General features: G+C 40.7%; 1 protein-coding gene across 4 annotated transcripts in view; it reads left to right on the top strand.

The window, feature by feature from the left end:
* The window catches only part of CALCR (calcitonin receptor), a 158,032-nt gene that overhangs the window by 91,851 nt on the left and 47,964 nt on the right, over positions 1–18,217 (top strand). For all 4 annotated transcript variants that reach the window (XM_081163087.1, XM_081163086.1, XM_081163089.1 and 1 more), the window contains exons 4-7: positions 134–244; positions 6,039–6,151; positions 7,949–8,040; positions 10,418–10,544. In XM_081163087.1, the coding sequence (XP_081019213.1) occupies positions 134–244; positions 6,039–6,151; positions 7,949–8,040; positions 10,418–10,544 (443 nt within the window). The remainder of the gene's footprint in view (positions 1–133; positions 245–6,038; positions 6,152–7,948; positions 8,041–10,417; positions 10,545–18,217) is intronic.

The following is an 18,217-nucleotide window of genomic DNA, read 5'->3' on the forward strand; positions in this document are numbered from 1 at the left end:
AAACACTAGCAGCGCAAGATGTTTCTGTGAGTCTTACAAACATTTAACAGAAGAAAGAAAAAAGAGAAGGCCAGTGGTTTCCCCACCACCACCACCTTTAAATAATACAGCTTGATTCTTTCTGAATTTCTAGGACTATTCTGCAACCGGACATGGGATGGATGGCTTTGCTGGGATGACACACCTGCTGGAGAATTTGCTGATCAAAATTGCCCTGATTATTTCCCAGACTTTGATCCAACTGGTAGCGTGTTTACTTTTATCTTCATTGAATGCAGAATGTGTTTAGTGTTTGAAAGTGAAAGGTGAATGCTATCCAAAATAACGGTGGTGTTGTAACTTTTAAAAATGGACTATAATACAGTCTTACCTTGGATCTCGAATGCCTTGGCTCCCGAACCAATCGGCTCCCAAACATTGCAAACCCGGAAGTGAGTGTTCCAGTTTTCGAACGTTCTTTTGAAAGCTGAATGTCTGGCGGGGCTTTTGCAGCTTCCGGTTGGCTGCAGGAGCTTCCTGCAGCCAATCAGAATGCACGCTTCAGTTTTCGAATGTTTTGGAAATCAAACGGACTTCCGGAATGGCTTCCGTTCGACTTCCAAGGTATGACTGTAATTAACATATATTCATAGCTTTCCTGCCTACCAACGCAGTGCCTGGGCAAATTCCTTTGCTTTATAGTATATTGTCTGACTTATCCATGCCTTCCCTTGAAACCAGCATAATGGAAGTGGCACTGTTTGTTTTTATATGCTGGTCTGCTTTTTATAATCATTCCATTTTTAGGCGTAGTGATCTGAACAGCAGCTGCTAAAGAGCTGGTTCATTTTGGTAAAATGCATGTCGTTATTCCCAGGGTCTCTCTCCTATATTTTACAGTCCAAGACAGATTTTTAAAAAGTTCTTGGAAGAACAGAAGCAAAAAAGAAAAAGAAAACCACTTTATTAAGTCACTGATGCCTATTTCCCCATATTGCTGCATGAGTCATTCATTGAGATACATATAACCAATTACATAGATTTTGGAGCCTTTGACAAACATGTGGGTATGGACAGATAGATGTGTAAAAAGAAAGAAAGAGTGAGAGTATGGAGTAGTGGTTAGAGTGTTAGGCTAGGACCTGGGAGACCAGGGTTAAAATCCCTGCTGAGCCATCAGATTAACTGGGTGACTTTGGGCTAGTCACAGTCTCTTAGCCCTAACCTACTTCACTGGGTTGTTCTGGGGATAAAATGGGAAGAGAAACATGTATGCCACCCTGCGCTCCTTGAACAAAAGATGGACTACAAAAGTAATAAATAAATACATAGTGGTCAGCCAGATGTGCCAATCTGAAAGTAGCATTTTAAGGGAAAAGTCTGTATGGTTTTTCAGTGTTGCTACTGGGTTGTTCTGTCTGGGGCCTCGCATTCAGTGGGTGATACACCAGCATACTTGCATGGGAACGTCTATACCTCCACTGACGTAGCCTGAAACGCAAGCTGGGGGAGAGCAGGAATACTATGACCAAAAAACACATGAAATCAAGGATTTTGATTATTAGCAGTTCTGTAGAGCTGGACAGCAAATATGGTACCCTCTAGACAATTGGCTATGTTGGCAGGGGTTGATGGGAGTTGGAGTCCTAAAACATCTGGACGGCAGCACAGTGGCTACCCCTAAAGTAGGGAATTTGTAACAGTTTCAACTTGTTATTCAGAAACTGAACCAACCCCCAACCCCCCCAAAAGACAACCATTGCAGATCCAACCAAAATCTTCTCGTGTGTGTGTGAGAGAGAGAGGGAGGGAGGGAGAGAGAGAGATATGGATGAGAAATTTGTTCAGTTTTGCATTTCAGGCTGAACTTACCAAATTTGCATTTTTTAAAAAAAAACAAAACATTGAGCAAACCAAAACACAGCTATTCTTTGAAATTCTCACTCATCCAAATCTTACAGGGGCGTAAAAGTACAGTGGATCCTCTGGATACGAATGTAATTCATTCCAGGGGTCTGTATGCACCCTGAAAAATCCGTAAGCAGAGGCGCTGCTTCTGTCCACATGTGTGGTGCGATAGAGCGCTTCTGCTCATACACGCGCGGCGAAACCCGGAAGAATATACTTCCGGGTTTGCTGCATTCGCAACCCGAAAGTTTTGTTCCCTGAAAGTAACGTAACCTGAGGGTCCACTGTATACAAAAATGCATGTACTGTGGTAAGGTATGCATACAGGAATGTGTATATTAGTGAAAATAACATTCAATAATGTATTATGTATGGGGAAATGGTTTTGCAAATATAAGAATATTAGGCAAAACTGCATATAAAAATGTATATATTAGAAGAAATTAGCACTAAAATATTGATAAGTTTTCATCAGGACTTTAAAAAAGGAAACGTGTAGAAATGTAGAGAACTGAACATAAGATTCCCATCCCTAACTCCCCATACACACCTGTGGATGAATAGATGATAGATACACGATAGATGATAGATAGATAGATAGATAGATAGATAGATAGATAGATATTTGTTTTAGATAATTGTCAGCATTGTCCTTCTTTTTAGTTTAGTAACACTTATTTAGATTCTGGGGTCTACATGTATTATGCATTTATCAATTACAAAGCATTTTTCAACGCCTTACACTTTTCCATGCCCATGTTCCCCTGCATTTTCTCCATTTGACACTCTTCCCTTCCCTCCCTGGCCTGCTCATTAACTTTTGTTTCAAATGGAGAGGCTTCTCTGCAGGTCAGTTTATCAGGTTTCACAGGCACAGATCACAGTTGTTGGGCAAGTTAGCGTATGGCTAGAAATGGACTTCACAGGTGACTGATCTTCACTGGAAGATTTAATCAAAAGTGGGTGAATCAGGGAAACTTGAAGTTGACGGCAAGCCAGTCCTTGCTGATGGAGGTGGTCATCGCTTGATGGTGCAGGTTTCACTGTAACAAAGAAATGTGTTAGGTATGGATGCACAGATCTTCAACTCCAATTTGTTCGTGCTCTGGAAAAAAAGTCATAGATTTCAGGACATGTGTTTCTATGGTTTCCTGCTTTTCATAACTAAAAACTTTTCAGGGCATTCTCCATCATAGCTTGGATGTGCTATGTGTTAAATTAGTGAGATCTAGGGGCATTTTCAGGGACGCGGGTGGCACTGTGGGTTAAACCACAGAGCCTAGGACTTGCCGATCAGAAGGTTGGCGGTTCGAATCCCCACGACGGGGTGAGCTCCCGTTCCTCGGTCCCTGCTCCTGCCCACCTAGCAGTTCAAAAGCACATCAAAGTGCAAGTAGATAAATAGGCACCGCTCCGACGGGAAGGTAAACGGCATTTCTGTGCGCTGCTCTGGTTCACCAGAAGCGGCTTAGTCATGCTGGCCACATGACCTGTAAGCTGTATGCCGGCTCCCTCGGCCAGTAAAGCGAGACGAGTGCCGCAACCCCAGAGTCATCCGCAACAGGACCCAAAGCAGTCATAGTTCAAGGCTGCAACATCATGCCCTTTATTGCCTAGTCCTGGTATAGACCCACGACCTCCTTTCCCACAGAAGAAACAACAACAATATTAGAAGTAGACAGTTTAATACAAATGCACATACTGCCCCCACCAGACTTCCTTTCTACACAGTGCATTGGGACAAATCTTCCATACTGAGGCAGTTAAAGTTATCATATAGCTCCTTATTATAGTGCTACAGAGCAGAGGGTTGTCAGGAAAAATTTCGTCTGATTGATTATCCTTGCTCATTGCCAGTGAGACAGGCTTGTTGAATAGGGTCTGGGGAAAAGAGATATACTGCTTAGGCTTCATAATTACTAGACCAAAGATTTTCTCCCTCCCTCCTCCACCCACCCCCTGGAGTCACAGGCATTTTCAAAGTGGCTGGAGCAATATACCTCTCCAGCCATTGGAAGAGAAAAAATATATGTTGTTAATGTAATGATCCCTTGGATAACAGCGCAAGGACATTTAGGTGAAATGTTGGTACATTCTGTTCTATCACATAGTCACCTTTAATCTCTGTTTAAGACTTCAGATGCTTTCCAGCCCTAGATAGTATCTGGCAACAGATGCGATGGAGGAGATAGGAGGAAAGCAAGTCTAGGATGATCTTCAAGTTAAATTGATAGGCAGCCGAAAGACAATGTTCTTTTCATTTCTTGTGTTTTGCTTGGGCACGTATTCACATTTGAACACTGGATCCGCAGAGCTGTTGTGCTGAAGCTGTAGTTAATCCAAAAGACTTTTCCTTTGGACTGCTTGGAGTGTGCTTATTCCAAGTGTTTCTATATAAAGTTGTGTTCCTGGTCATAGGAAGAGAACACGTCTCCCTCAGTTTTTGGCTCGCTTCTTTCGTTAAAAGCGGAGGATACTGTCATGAAAATGAAATGAAACCAACCCGATTTTTAGATGGATATAGTCAAGGGGGGGGGGGAATGATAGAATCAAACAATTCTGCCAAAACTTGAACTGCTCTTAATAGGTTAGTTGGTAAACAAATAAAATAAATAATAGGTTGGTTAGTTGGTGTGACTGCTGGATAGTGTTATGTGTGGTGTTGCAATGTGCGGCTCTAACAATTCCCGTTGAAATCGATGTGATCTGTAAAGATGAGCAAAGCTACGTAAATACTTAGACTCATGAAATTATGAGAGTGTAAAGAACCCAAAGGCATTTTTAAAAAAGCTATTAAAGTTACACACTCCCACTCCACCCGCACTCATAAATTTCCTAGAAAATAACCCAATGTGTTTCATTTATTTATTTATTTTATTTATTCATTTATTATGCTTGTATCCTCCCTCAACTCCAAGGAGCTCCAAGTGGCGTTGATGGTTTTCCTTTCCTATTAAGATTGGTTAAGCTAAGAGAGAGTGACTGGCTCATGGTCACTGAGCAAGCTTCATGTGCCAGTGGCAGCTTGAACCTAGGTCTTCCCAATTCTAGTCTAGCACTAGAATCGTTAATCCATACGTCTTATATTTTCTGCCTGGTTAGGTATACAAGACAGGACACATAGTCATAACACAGATCTCGGCGCTATAAAACCGCCAGCAGTTAACGCAGATTATCAACCAAAAAAGCAAATTTAAAAATATTAAATATTAAAATACTATTTAAATGTTATATACCAAAAACTTTTCCAAGAACACTAGCCCACCAGAGCTCTAGGCCTTGTTCTGTGTGCCTGCGGAACAAAAAAATACTAGACGAATTTATATTCCTGTTCTGCAGATGAATTTATGTTCTGGGAGTATTTTAATAAATAGTTCCAACTATTTTAATAAATAGTCCTGGGGAATCAAATGGAGTGGCTTAGTATTCAGGATGCATTCATTGCCTACATTATATGTATTAAACTCAAATGTCAATTGCATATTATGATTTCTGAGGGAAATCAGGACCCATCTACCTTACAATTTCATACGGTGCTTGTTACTACGGTTATTAAATACTTATTTCTAAGGTTATATTATACTAGTTCCTTTATGCAGAAACAGCCCTTAACTGCTTCAATAGCTTTCAACAGCCGGTATTGTGAGAATAATTCCACCCCCTCCCAGCGCCATATTTCCTCACCCACCTCCTCTTAATTCTTTTAAGTTAATATATAGATGGCATTTAGCACTTGTAAGACTCAGTTATATAGATAAAGTATCCTCTTCGGCATGCTAGACAGGGTGCAAGGTAATTGGCACAACTTTTCATATGTGATGGACATGTGAATTAGTGCAACCATTTTGGGAGAGGTTCTTTACAGAAATAAGCAAAATCAGGAACCAAGATGTAATCTATGCCTAGGTTTATTAACAATCTTCAAAGATTCCCAAATTATTAGACAAGGAACTTGTCGTTTTTCTTTTGGTAGCTACACAATTACCTTTAGAAAGGATTTGATCGCCTATATATCACAAGATGGAAACAGAACGTATGGACAATTGCTTTATCAGAGAAACTAAGAGATTTCATGCCAGATCTAGCATGGTTTGGTATCTGGGCGTAGGGTTCTGGTATGAATTACAAACTCTTGCCTTTTTAATTCACAGAAACAGCAACAAAATACTGTGACAAGACTGGAACCTGGTTCCGGCATCCTGAAAGTAATCGTACCTGGTCCAACTACACACGGTGCAATTCTTTCACAAATGAAAAGCGTAAGGTAGGCGTCTAAAGTTTGATGCAACGGCTGCCACTATCCAAATTTGACTCCTACACATTTGCTGCCTACAATTTAGGATGCAATATAAAATAGAGCGAGCCCCTTCCCTATGTTTCAGATGACATAGGCCTCAGGGACACATTCTACGCACTAGGTAACTATTGTTTAAAATTAAAGTGGGTACTTAATTGTGGATGCCAATGGCAAATCCCTGTAGTATCTAGGCAAAGAGAGTCTTGAGCAAGCCCACTATTTTTCTCAGCTTTGTAATATCCCGGGTGTGGGGAAGGGGGTTGTTTTGTAATGTAGCCCATTTCTCAACTTTGCCATCCATACGATAAGAGATGGTAAATTTACACACCTGATCAAAATAATCTCTTGTCACATTGGCACTGATGCCGCAAATTTTCCTGCAAATTTTCCTGCAACATGGCCATACAGGTCCATGCTGCCATTTTGCAACTGAAGATCAAATTGCTTATCTGGTGTATTTCAGCAGCTGAGTAGACCAGTTGAGCAGGTAACCCATAACAGGGGCCCACTGTGCCTCTTGCCATTGGCAGCTCCCTGGATCACCTGCTGATTAATCCAACCCTGCTGATAACATCATTGTAGTTATTATAAGGTATGAAAAAGTTGGCAATGGCAGTAGATAGAGCAGAATTTTGCCAAAGGGCTACAAACTTCTACCATTGAGCACCACTTCATGTGGGAGGAAGTACTAAGGCAATCAGCATGTGCTAGACAAGTCTACCTGCTCAGTAGCTCCAGGATCTCTGCCACCACCTAGTGCCAGCCTCCAGAATGGCACTCAGCAGTTGAAGTTTGTTGCCCATCACTGGATAAGGAATAATCCTTCCCACGCCCCCTTTTTCCCATTCTGTAAACTTGTAGGCTGCTGTTGGTTAGAAGACTTTTCCATTTTGTTTGTGACATTTAGACCCAGCTGTGGCCTAATACTCAGCACATAATTCTGTGGAAAAGTCTAATTAGATTGATAAATATGGCTTTTAATATTCTAATGAAATCTGTGTCCCTTTGTAAGAAATAATGATATTCTATTCTCGGCGAGAACTCTGGCAATCATTTATCCTAAATGCAGAGACAAATAAAATAGAAATGATGTGCAGTAGAGCATCAAAATAGTCCAGGCATCTGAAACCAACTGCAATTTATCAGGGGGGGGGGGGAGAGAGAAAGAAAGAGAGTGATCCTTTTGTAGAAAAAGAATTTCTGTTTCCGCTGTGGTTTTTAATTATTTTGTTTCAATGAGAGTGGCTGAAACAAATTCTTCCAGCTTCAACGTGGTTATATGAAGAATGACTAGAGTCCTAGCAGTTGTCAGGCATCTCTTCCCCCTCCCCCGCCCCCAAAGTACCTTGAGTGAAGCAGGAAGTATTTTCCTCAGTTCACTTGGCTTCATGATGAGCCACATCATCCTTCAAAAGTGTACCGTGCTTATAGCTATCAGTACCATACTATAGGGGTTTATTTTAGTAATATAAAGTTTGTATGTTTTGATCCATTTCCTTCCAAAATGTTATAGAATTCTATAACAATTCATGATGGGATAAGGCTCAGAAATGATTATGAAGGGGCGTGTTCTTCCTGACCCATGACTACATATGGTCTTATAGCACTTTAACTAAATCTATGTACATTTAAATTTTCAACACATAGAGGGATGTCAACTTTAGCATTTTTCAAATGAGAATATATATATCTAATACCTATGTCTCAAAAGGATGTCTAAGCAAACAAAAATATTGCCATTTGTTGCTTCTCTTTAAATTTCAGATGGTATTCATCCTTTACTATATGACTATAGTAGGACATGCTTTGTCTATAACCTCCCTGTTGATTTCCTTGGGAATATTCTTCCATTTCAAGTAAGTATTCCTTTCTTTCTTTTATTCAATGACAGCAACCAGTCATCCTCAGTTCCATGCAATGCAACAATTCGCTCATCAGCCTACGGTGACTAGAAATAACCTTATTCAAATTCCATTTTGTTCCATCTCACTGAAGGTACAGCACCATGCCTACCTGAAATTATGCAAAAAAATTCAAAACAAATTCTGATGTGCTATTCTGTGTAACTGAAGATTGCCTACTGCTTTCCTTACCAAAGTAGATCTACAGCGCCACCCTGTGCATGTTTACTTGGAAGTAAATCCCACTGTACTCTGTAGGACTTCCTTCCAGGTTACATATGTCTAGCTCAAATAAATTAAATTAAATTGCACAAGCAGAATGGAGACACAATGAACCTAGAACTTGCATTCTCCCCTCTCCCCACATCTCCTTCTCCTGCAAGTCTGGTAGGAGGACTTTGACAGTGTTTCTTTTCAGTTTCTCTGAATCTCAGCTTGCCATGCTGCCTAGATGAGGAATCGTGTTTTATTCCTAACAATGATTAGTTTCAAAATAATCCATTCTGAAATAATTTGTTATGAAGCTTACTGGTTTGGAATGAATTGCGATTCCTTGTTCCAACAGACACAACAAGCCAAGATTCAAGGAAACTGAAATTAAACGCTGCCAAAATCCTCCTCCCAGCTGCAAAAGAGGAAGAGAGTACATGAGCCCAAAAGTCTCAGTTCTGTTTCACTAAACCATGGTTTTGTGTGACGTACAGATGCAACCGGCCATTCCATTCATGCACAACATGGAATGCAGTTATAGTGCTTCAGTTTATTATTCTTAAATAATTCTCTCCTGCTCCAAATGAGGACTAAATAAAAATGTCTCCTCCAAATTCACTATCCTATTTGCAGGTATCTAATTTGCATGGAGCATTTCAGTGATTTGAGGAGGGGAAAATTCACTGCAGTGTTCAGGGGCTACTCACCCATGGTTGCAGGCATGGTGTTTTCTTCTTAATGTTTTCTTCTTCAACAACAACAACAACAACATTCTTTTACTGCCTCCACAAACAGCATACAGTCCTAAACATGGGACTTATTTTGATCATTGGGCTAAAAGGTGGTTCACTGCTTGTCTGCTGAGTTTGCTCCTCTGATGAAAATTGCTTTATAGTTTGTGAGAATAATAGTCTGGATATTTGTACGTTCCAGACTTGCCTCTGTCCCTCCACCTTCTGGTAAGCAACTGCAGTTCACCTGCTCAGAAGCTAGTGTTACATTTCCTCCCACCCAGTGAGCCACTTCTGGTATATTCCTGTTCATGCTTTCTGCAGTCATTAGAGAAACAGAAATGAATGGCCTGAGCATGAATAAGAAAGGACATGGGTATGTGCCCCAATAGTCTATTTACAGAAATAGGAAGCAGGGGATAGAATTAAATGGTCATAATGGAAGGAAGTCAGCAGCTTCTATTTAGTGTACTGAAGGATCTGCAATCAGGATTGAGCAGTGAATTGCCAAGTTGGGTGGGACAGGGTGGGTACCCTAAATTATTTAGGCTAGCAACTTCCAGTGCAGGTTGTAAAGAACTTCAGAAGGAACTCTTCATGCTGGGATGAATGGGCAACAAAATAGGAGGTGAAATTCAATGTAAGCAATTCTATCACTTTGTCCACGTTCTAGTCTACATGTAGGAGCATTTTTTTGGTTGTTCTACTATCCCAACTACTGATGGCCAGTTCAAACATACAATAGCACTGCTGTTCTCTGTGTCAATGAGTCTAGTGATTTAATGACACAATAATTTGTGATTAGTTCAAGTAAAATTTTGGCTTTGGAGTGTGGAAATCTTGAAAAATAGGTCACTTCCTTGATTATGTTGGCCACAATCAAGCAGGAAATAAGTCTCTCATTCTTGTGGGATCCAAGAAGGAATAAAAACCATGCAGAATATGAATACAAATCTCCCTGACATCCAGGGAAATTCCAGGTTAAAATTCCTTGCTTAGTTGATTACCCATTCCTACGGCATTATGTAATTTCCATCTAAGTGTTCTGAAGAACATCTCCTTATAGAATACCTCATTTGCTGTTTGCGATTTGTATGTACACAAAAATGTCACTTGGTATCAGGGCACCTTTCTGCCTGTAGTGTACAGTTTGAGCCTATAGGGCTCAGACAGAAAGCAGGTTTGAGAGGTCCTTTTAAGTGTGATTTGGAAAGCATGCATCTTTAAGCAAAATGTTTGGCTCCCATGGGTTCATTGCCAGCCATGGGTTTCCAACTGCCTGTTGCCAGATTGCATTCTTCAGAGAGAAAAAAACTTGCCAGCATGTGCTTGTTAAAAAGTGACATAAGAATCAAAACACTAATTTACAATTTGTGGTGCGTATCTTTCAGGAGCCTCAGCTGTCAAAGGATAACACTGCACAAGAATTTGTTTCTTTCTTACGTTCTTAACTCTGTGTTTACACTCGCCCACCTCATTGCAGTAGTGTCTGATCGAAACCTGGTAAAAAAGGACCCAGTAAGTATTCTTTCCTTTACATTGCTAGGTGGAGAATCTGTTGCAAACAGGAGGGTTTTGAACTCTTGGGTCTGAAAGCTAAGAGGACAAATGTCTTGCCATCACAAAATCTTCCTTTAAAGTAAGATCCTAGTTTATTGTTCAGGGGGAAATTTCATGTTGCAAAGAACGTTGGACTGATCCACAAAACAGCCTTGTATCAAATTTATCCAATTCCATAACTCCTCACAGACCCCTAATGTCACTGTAACACCCCTTATGGAGTACATTTTCCTTAGGATGTGCCCCATGTTGTTGATTGGTGGTGAAATGTATAGGACATGGGTGAGAGACTGATTGCTGTGGTGCAGGCCCATATTCTTAATTGTCTTGCAAAAAGAGCCACATAAGGTCATGATCATCTGCAGGAATTTTAGTGGTTCAGAAAGGAGAAAGAACACCTTCAATACAACCCGATCCAATGCCTATCTACTTCCACTTAAGTCCCACTCAGTTCAACGCAGCTTACTTCTAGGTAACTGTGCGTAGGATTGTAGCCTTAGGCTACAATCCTCTGTCCATTGGACTTCTGAGTAGATATGTGGTACCGCTGTCTATGCCACATATGGCAGCTTGCTGCTTAGTGCTCTACACAGTCAGTTCCCTTTGCCGCTTGACACATTCCCTTATAGGATAAAGCTGTTAGGTGTCTCATTTTTCCTAAGCCTTTAGTTTAAGCCAACAAATGTTTGTACATCTTTGTTAATGCACAGGCCAGTGATTCATATTACATTTACTAGAGGTCCATTTGTATCTCTGCGTGTATTAAGCTACAGAAAATGTTATGTTTTAGGAGACATTTTCCTCCATTGAGAATTCTCTAAAAGTAGCTTGGATTTGTTCCTAGTACCATGTTTCCACTTTTATGCAAATAGTTGGATCAAAGTACTTTTGATAAATATGCAAGGTAAAATTGAAGATATTCAAGGTGAATTGTTGGTTTCATTGTGAGAACCTTTTGTAAATTGCTTGAGAAGCCTCTTGGGGCTGCAAAGTGGGGTGTAAATATTCTAAATAAAGAGAATAATGTCAGGCTTCTGGTAGTAAATGGCACTTTAGGAAGGCAATTATTTCTGGATATATGTAAAAAAAAATTAAAAGACCTTCTCCAGGTGACCTATTTATTAGCATTCATCCTGATTTACTTGCATAGAGTTTACACAGCAGTTTGCTTACAGTATTTACACAGCAAATTCTTCCAGTATTTATTGAGCATTCACCTTCAGTTACTTTTGGGGTGTTTATACATCTTCCTATCAATCCCTGGCATCTCCAGTTAAAAAGATCAGGTAGTGCGGTGAAGTGGATCACTTTGCCCTGAGAGCCAGCCAGTGGGCCAGATCTTTAACTCTCCCACCCTCTTGTGAGTGAAGTTTGACAGGTTGGTGAGGCCACCCTCCTGCCAATTAGCTGATGCCATTATGACATGGTTGTTGAGGCTTGCAAAGTGCTGTACAAAGGAGCTGGCACAGGGCTTTGCAGCTGCCGCCAATCAGCACCTCATAGAATCATACAGTTGTAGTGTTGGAAGGGACCCCAAGGTCTCCTGCAACCCCTTGCAATTCATCAGTCTCTACTAAAGCATCCATGACAGCTGGTCATCCAACCTCTGCTTAAAAACTGTCAAGGAAGGAAAGTCCACCACCTCTTTTGGGAGTCAATTCCACTGTCAGACAGCTCTTACTGTCAGAAAGTTATTGATGTTTAGTCAGAATCTGCTTTCTTGTAACTTGAATCCATTGGGTTGGGTTCTGCCCTCTGGAGCTGGCGAAAACAAGCTTGCTCCATCCTCCATGTGACAGCCCTCTAGATATTTGAAGATGGCTATCGTGTCTCGTCGAAGTCTCCCCTTTACTAGGCTAAACATACCCAATTCCCTCAAACATTCCTCATAAGGCTGGGTTTCCAGACCCTTTATGATCCCACATTTGATATCACGTAGGGCAGATGGAGGCCTAGCAGGCCTCCTAAGACCCACATGCTAGAGGTTCTTCACCACTGCCCTAGAGAGCAACTGCAATCAGAGTAGACAATACTGAGCTAGATGGAGTCTGACTAGGTATATCATGTAGCTTCCTGGGTTTCTAAGACATAGCTTTGTTCTTTTTCCATATTTTATTTATTTGATTTTCTGATAACATTCCACATCAACAAAGCATCTACAAAAAAGATACAACAAAGAGAAATCTTTCCTTTCAAAGATTTTAAATAATCGACAAAAAAAATCAGAAAACATTCATTGACTTCTTCTCCTCTCCTTCTATGGTTCCTTTTTGCCCCTCTTTTCCTCATGTTTTCTTAGTTCACCTCGTCTGTAGCGACCACTTTTATAGTACTTTATGTCTTACTCCGCTGAAAAAGTTATCATCCTGCTAGTTAAATTGTTTGCTTATAGTACTTTTTCATATATTGTGTAAATAGTATCCAGTCTTCTTTATACCTTACATCATTTTGATTTCTTATTCTAGTGGTTATCCCTGCTAACTCTGCACATTCTAACAGTTTAATATGCCAGTCTTCTTTTCTTGGCACTTTATCTGTTTTCCATTTTTGTGCTAATAATACATAGCCGGCCGTTGTAGCATATAGAAACAAATTTCTTTCTCTTTTGGAAACTTCTGTAGTTATTAACCCCAACAGCAGTGCTACTGGAGTGGCTTGCCGGTTCTTCCTCCAGGTGGATCACGTTTGGTCAAAACTCTCCACTATGACCTGTTCATCTTGGGTGCCCTGCTCGGCATAGTTCATAGCTTCTCTGAGTTATTCAAGCTCCTTCGCCACGGCAAGGCAGTGATCCATGAAGGGGTTGAGAAGCTTTTTTATATATATATATATATATATATATTTGCTTTCGTAGATTTTCACGGGTATAGGAATGCAGGTTTTGGTGTCTTCGGGTGTCTTCCCGTGTAAGAGTTGGGGTGTCTAGGCGACGTTTCGACGAGGTCTCACTCGTCATCTTCAGGCTGGTGCTTTCGGCTTCTTGTTACTGGAACAGAGCAGGACACTGAGATCCTGCTCTGTTCCAGTAACAAGAAGCCGAAAGCACCAGCCTGAAGATGACGAGTGAGACCTCGTCGAAACGTCGCCTAGACACCCCAACTCTTACACGGGAAGACACCCGAAGACACCAAAACCTGCATATATATATATATATATATATATATATATATATATATATGTGTGTGTGTGTGTGTGTGTGTGTGTGTGTGTGTGTGTGTGTGTGTGCCTTTCCATACCATAGGCTATCCAAATTTTAAATCATGCCATCCAAATAAAATTTAATCATCAATTTAAATTTTAAGACATAGCTCAGAGCGTGTTATAAATTTCAGGCAAATATGATGGATTGCGTCATTTCTCTGTTCCCACCCCTGCCAAAGAAGAGCAGGAATACATTGGTCAATTGATATACATTACCTTGAGTGAGCTTTGGACAGTCTTTCAGCCCAACCTACCTCACAGGGTTGTTGTGAGGATAAAATAGGTAGCGGGAGAACCATGTACGTCACTTTGAGCTCCTTAGAGGAAAGAAATGGAAATGTAAGAAATTAAATAAAACAACGATAGGAATGGCAGGTAGACATTGATAACAAATGAGCTAATCATTACAATTAGTATGTCACTGTAGCTCAATTCTAATGGAGTTTTTTGTACAAAGAGGTGAGAATGAGAGGACAGAGTTTCTCTGTCTGCAGTTTGTTCTGTTAAAGTGCAAAGAGAAATTCCTGTGTAATTTATGGAACAAAAGACAAAAATTGATTTTTCTCTATTACCTGAGGGTGCAGCTGAAATGAGTACACAGACGAGAAAGGGAAAAGACAGTGCTGTACAGACAGAAATATGTACTTCCGTTTTTGTTTGTTTTTACTAGGTAAATGTTCACTTTTCCCAATTGAAATTCAGCAGGAAACATTTGCTACACTGCCTCACAATGCCTTCGAGAACGGTGTTGTTGTTGTTTTTTTTTAAAAAAAACCCTTTCCTCATAGCAAGGCTGAATTCTAGGCCTTTGAAAATAAACTGGAGATCTCAGTCTGAACTTCGTTTTTACTTCAGTGATTTAAAAACACTGTGGTGTTCTCTCTCCCCACCACCGACCCAACACTGGATGTAGCTGAAGCCAAACATCTTGCCAGGAGCTTGTTGCAATTCCTAAAGGGCAACCAGGGCCACCTCAAATACCTGAATAATTCAGGTGTGAATTTCTGACATAGTGCTGACCTGCAGTCTATTGGCAGAAACCTTCAGCAGACAGGGCTGAGATGTGACCTTACTCTATCTTGAGAAATAGGCAGGCATCTATAATAGATCATGGTGTACCTAGATTTTCCTCAGAGAAAGATAAAAAGAAGTTAAAGGTAATTGAAATTGATAGCATTTGTTGAAGGTTTTCAGACCAAGCTAGCCACAGCTAAGTCCTACCATGACCAGTGGAACAAATAGGTACCAGTTTGGATATCCTGATCAGCGGAAGAGGTCTTATTGGTAGTGCCGCAGCCCTCAGAGTTCTGTGGGGAGTGCTGCAGCCCTCATCGGCAGGGGAGGCAGCAAAAAAGCTTTCTCTCTGTGGCAGCCCCAAAGCAGTGAACTCCTTCCCCATAGAGGTGCATGTCCAGAGAGGGGTCAACTGGGCAACTGGGCCACCAGCCAAAGCTGATGGAAAGCACTTGGTAACCTGAGCCAAGCAACAGCAGAGGATCCAGGAATGCCCTCAAGTTTCATACTCACTCCTTTAGGGGGAGTGGGTAACTCCATCAAAAGGAGACCACCTCCCATCTATCTGGTGTAGGGAACCACCCACTAACAGGGCCTGAGTCTTATCTGAATTGAGCTTCAGTTTGTTGACTCTTGTCTAGTTCATTACCGAAACAAGACAAGGGTCCAGCACATCCACTGCCTCACCTGTAGATGAAAAGGAGAAGTAGGTCTGTGTGTCACCAGCATATTGCTGACCACATACTCCAAAACTCTGGATAAACCCACTTACCGGCTTCATGTAGATGTTAAACAGCATAGGGGATAAAATAGAACACAGAGGAACCACACATTGAAGGCTCCATGGGGCTGAAGAGCACTCCCCAAGCACCACCCTCCAAGTGGGACTGGAGCTACCACAAAACAGTGCCACCTGCCCCCAACTCAGACAGTCACTCCAGACGGGCCCATAGCCAATGGTATTGAAAGCCACTGAGAGGTTGAGGAGTATTAACAGGGACACATTCTCCCCCCAACTCTCTCCCAACTGAGGTTGTCGTACTGGGTGTTCACAGCAGTTTCTGTGCCAAAAGTGGACCTAAATTCCGATTGAAATGGATCTAGAAAACCAGTTTCCTCTTAGAGCGCCTGGATCCATGCATCTCTTTTAAGCGACTAGGTTTGGAGAGCTCTAAGACAGTACCTGCTCTCCTGCTCTCAAAAAAATGGGGCTTTGAAGTTTGCCTGACTTCATTAACGCTTGTTAATTTGGCTAGGACTACAATGTAAAATGCACTATGCCTAGAATACTATGGTTCCTTCGATTCTAACCTCTAGGTAGTCTGACACGTAGATTTTAAAGCAAGCGTAATTAAACACTTCATGCAGGAGGCTAGTCTTGACTTAATTGACTTTTGACACTTAATTACATGCATGAATCTAACTATCACAGGCACTAGCGTGATCTGAAAGTTAGACGGTCTTGCACCCCCAAATTCATAACACATTTTTATTTGTCTACCTTGCAAATGGTGTTTTTAGTTCCTTTATTAAAATAGTTGAATGGTTTGTTGACTATTCTTTTTTTATGGGATCTTAGTTTATGTAACCTGCCCAGCAGCCTTAGGGTGAAGGATGGGTAAGAAATGCCATAAGAAAATAAAGTTAGTCCTGACTAGTTTAAGGAACGTTGTTTTCCATTGGACACAACTGACGTTGCCTGGATCAGAGCCTTTTCCGTACTATTATTTTTCCATATACCTTCTGCTCACATTCATTTGTTTGATGAGCTTCATACAGATATGTTTCCATCCTGCTCTTCAAAGTCCCCAAGTCAGAAAAGATCTCCAGCCATGCTGTTCTCAGCAAAAGCATTCTCTTGTCTCTGTGGCACGTCAGATAAGCTGAGCAAACCCTTATCACTCTCCCACTGCTTCTGAGAGCTATTTTGATCTGTCCCCATTTGCAGTAAAGTGACTCCAGCTGAGAATTTAGGTTCAGCCAGAGAGCGGGAATTGGGGGGGGGGGATTCCCACAAGACTTTCTGCTAATTATACATATCCTTCTCTGTTGTCACATCCTCTCTACAAAGGGAACTGCATTAATTAACTGCTCTTATCTCTCTTAACTGGAGGGAAGTTTTTCAACTTCTTTATCTAATCTGACACGCCATCCTTTTTATTTTGTAATTCTGAGTTTGCCGGTGGACAGACTGAACACTCTTCCATCCTTGTTGTAATATTTCTGCTAAATATAAAAAAGTTGCCCCTTCCATATTTTTTTAATTAGATAAAACATACCAGATCACTTTAGACTATATCTATATCTTCTAAAACGTTTGTCACCTTGGCAGTTCTATTCTGAGTCTTTGGCATGGGTGGGTGACCCTGTAGCCTTCCAAATGTTGTTGGGTGCTAGGTCCAGCCGCCATGGCCAGTGGTCAGGGATGATGGGAGTTGTAGTCCTGTAACAAATGAAAGGCCATAGGTTCTCCACCCTGTTCTACTGCAGTGCTGTCCATATGAGACTTTACTAGGCTTTTTAGAACATTGCTAATAATATTACCCCAGTCTTGGAAATTATGTTGCTGGTTCAACTTCCAGCTCTTTTTGATATTACTTGCAGATTTAATACACACTACACCCTAGCTCAGAATAACTTGAGCTATACTAGAACCAACCTAAAACTGTCTAGAAGACTGCTGAAATTGAAATAAATTTCAATTCGCTTTTTCTCATTGATCTATTTGCCCTTTTTTCAATGCAAGGGTTAAGCATATATTAGGGTTGTTTTGGGTTACAGTTTGCAAAGAAAGCAACTAAAAAGTGTGATATAATGAACAATGATGGTAATAATAATAATAAGCAAATCTCCTGAGTGGCATTAAAAAGGAAATATTAAACAATCCCTCAGAGTGAAATTAGAAAAAATGTAATATTTTTATATTCTTTTGAAAAGTGCCACACTGAGTCTTTTAGCACGACAGGCCATTATTTGAATCCCTATAGGATATATATATATATATATATATATATATATATATATATATATATATATAATATTTGAAACCAGGTTGGTAATGAGGCATGACTCAGCAGGAATTTGATGTTCCCCAGTTACAGTTACTTTTTTTGATCTGTTTTAGTGAATCCTTTGCAAGGCAAAGTTTAAAAGATAGTCCCTTTTATATCCCAGTTAGCATTCATTAGCCTTCATACAATCCACTTGTATTTGAATGCAAAACTTTTAAGATTTAGTGTTCACATAGAAGTTAAAGTATAGAAAATTGCCATAAGGTTTCTGCCAGTGAATAGATGGTCGCAACCCTCACCTCTTGTGGATGACATCTGCCTGGCCATACAGGAATCCAGCGGTTGGGGACTTAACTTCTCCACTGGGCAAAGAATCAGACTGACAAAACTGCAAACAGTTGTTAG

The sequence above is a fragment of the Podarcis bocagei genome (assembly GCF_964188305.1).
Source record: "Podarcis bocagei genome assembly, chromosome: 12".
Lineage (NCBI taxonomy): Eukaryota > Metazoa > Chordata > Lepidosauria > Squamata > Lacertidae > Podarcis > Podarcis bocagei.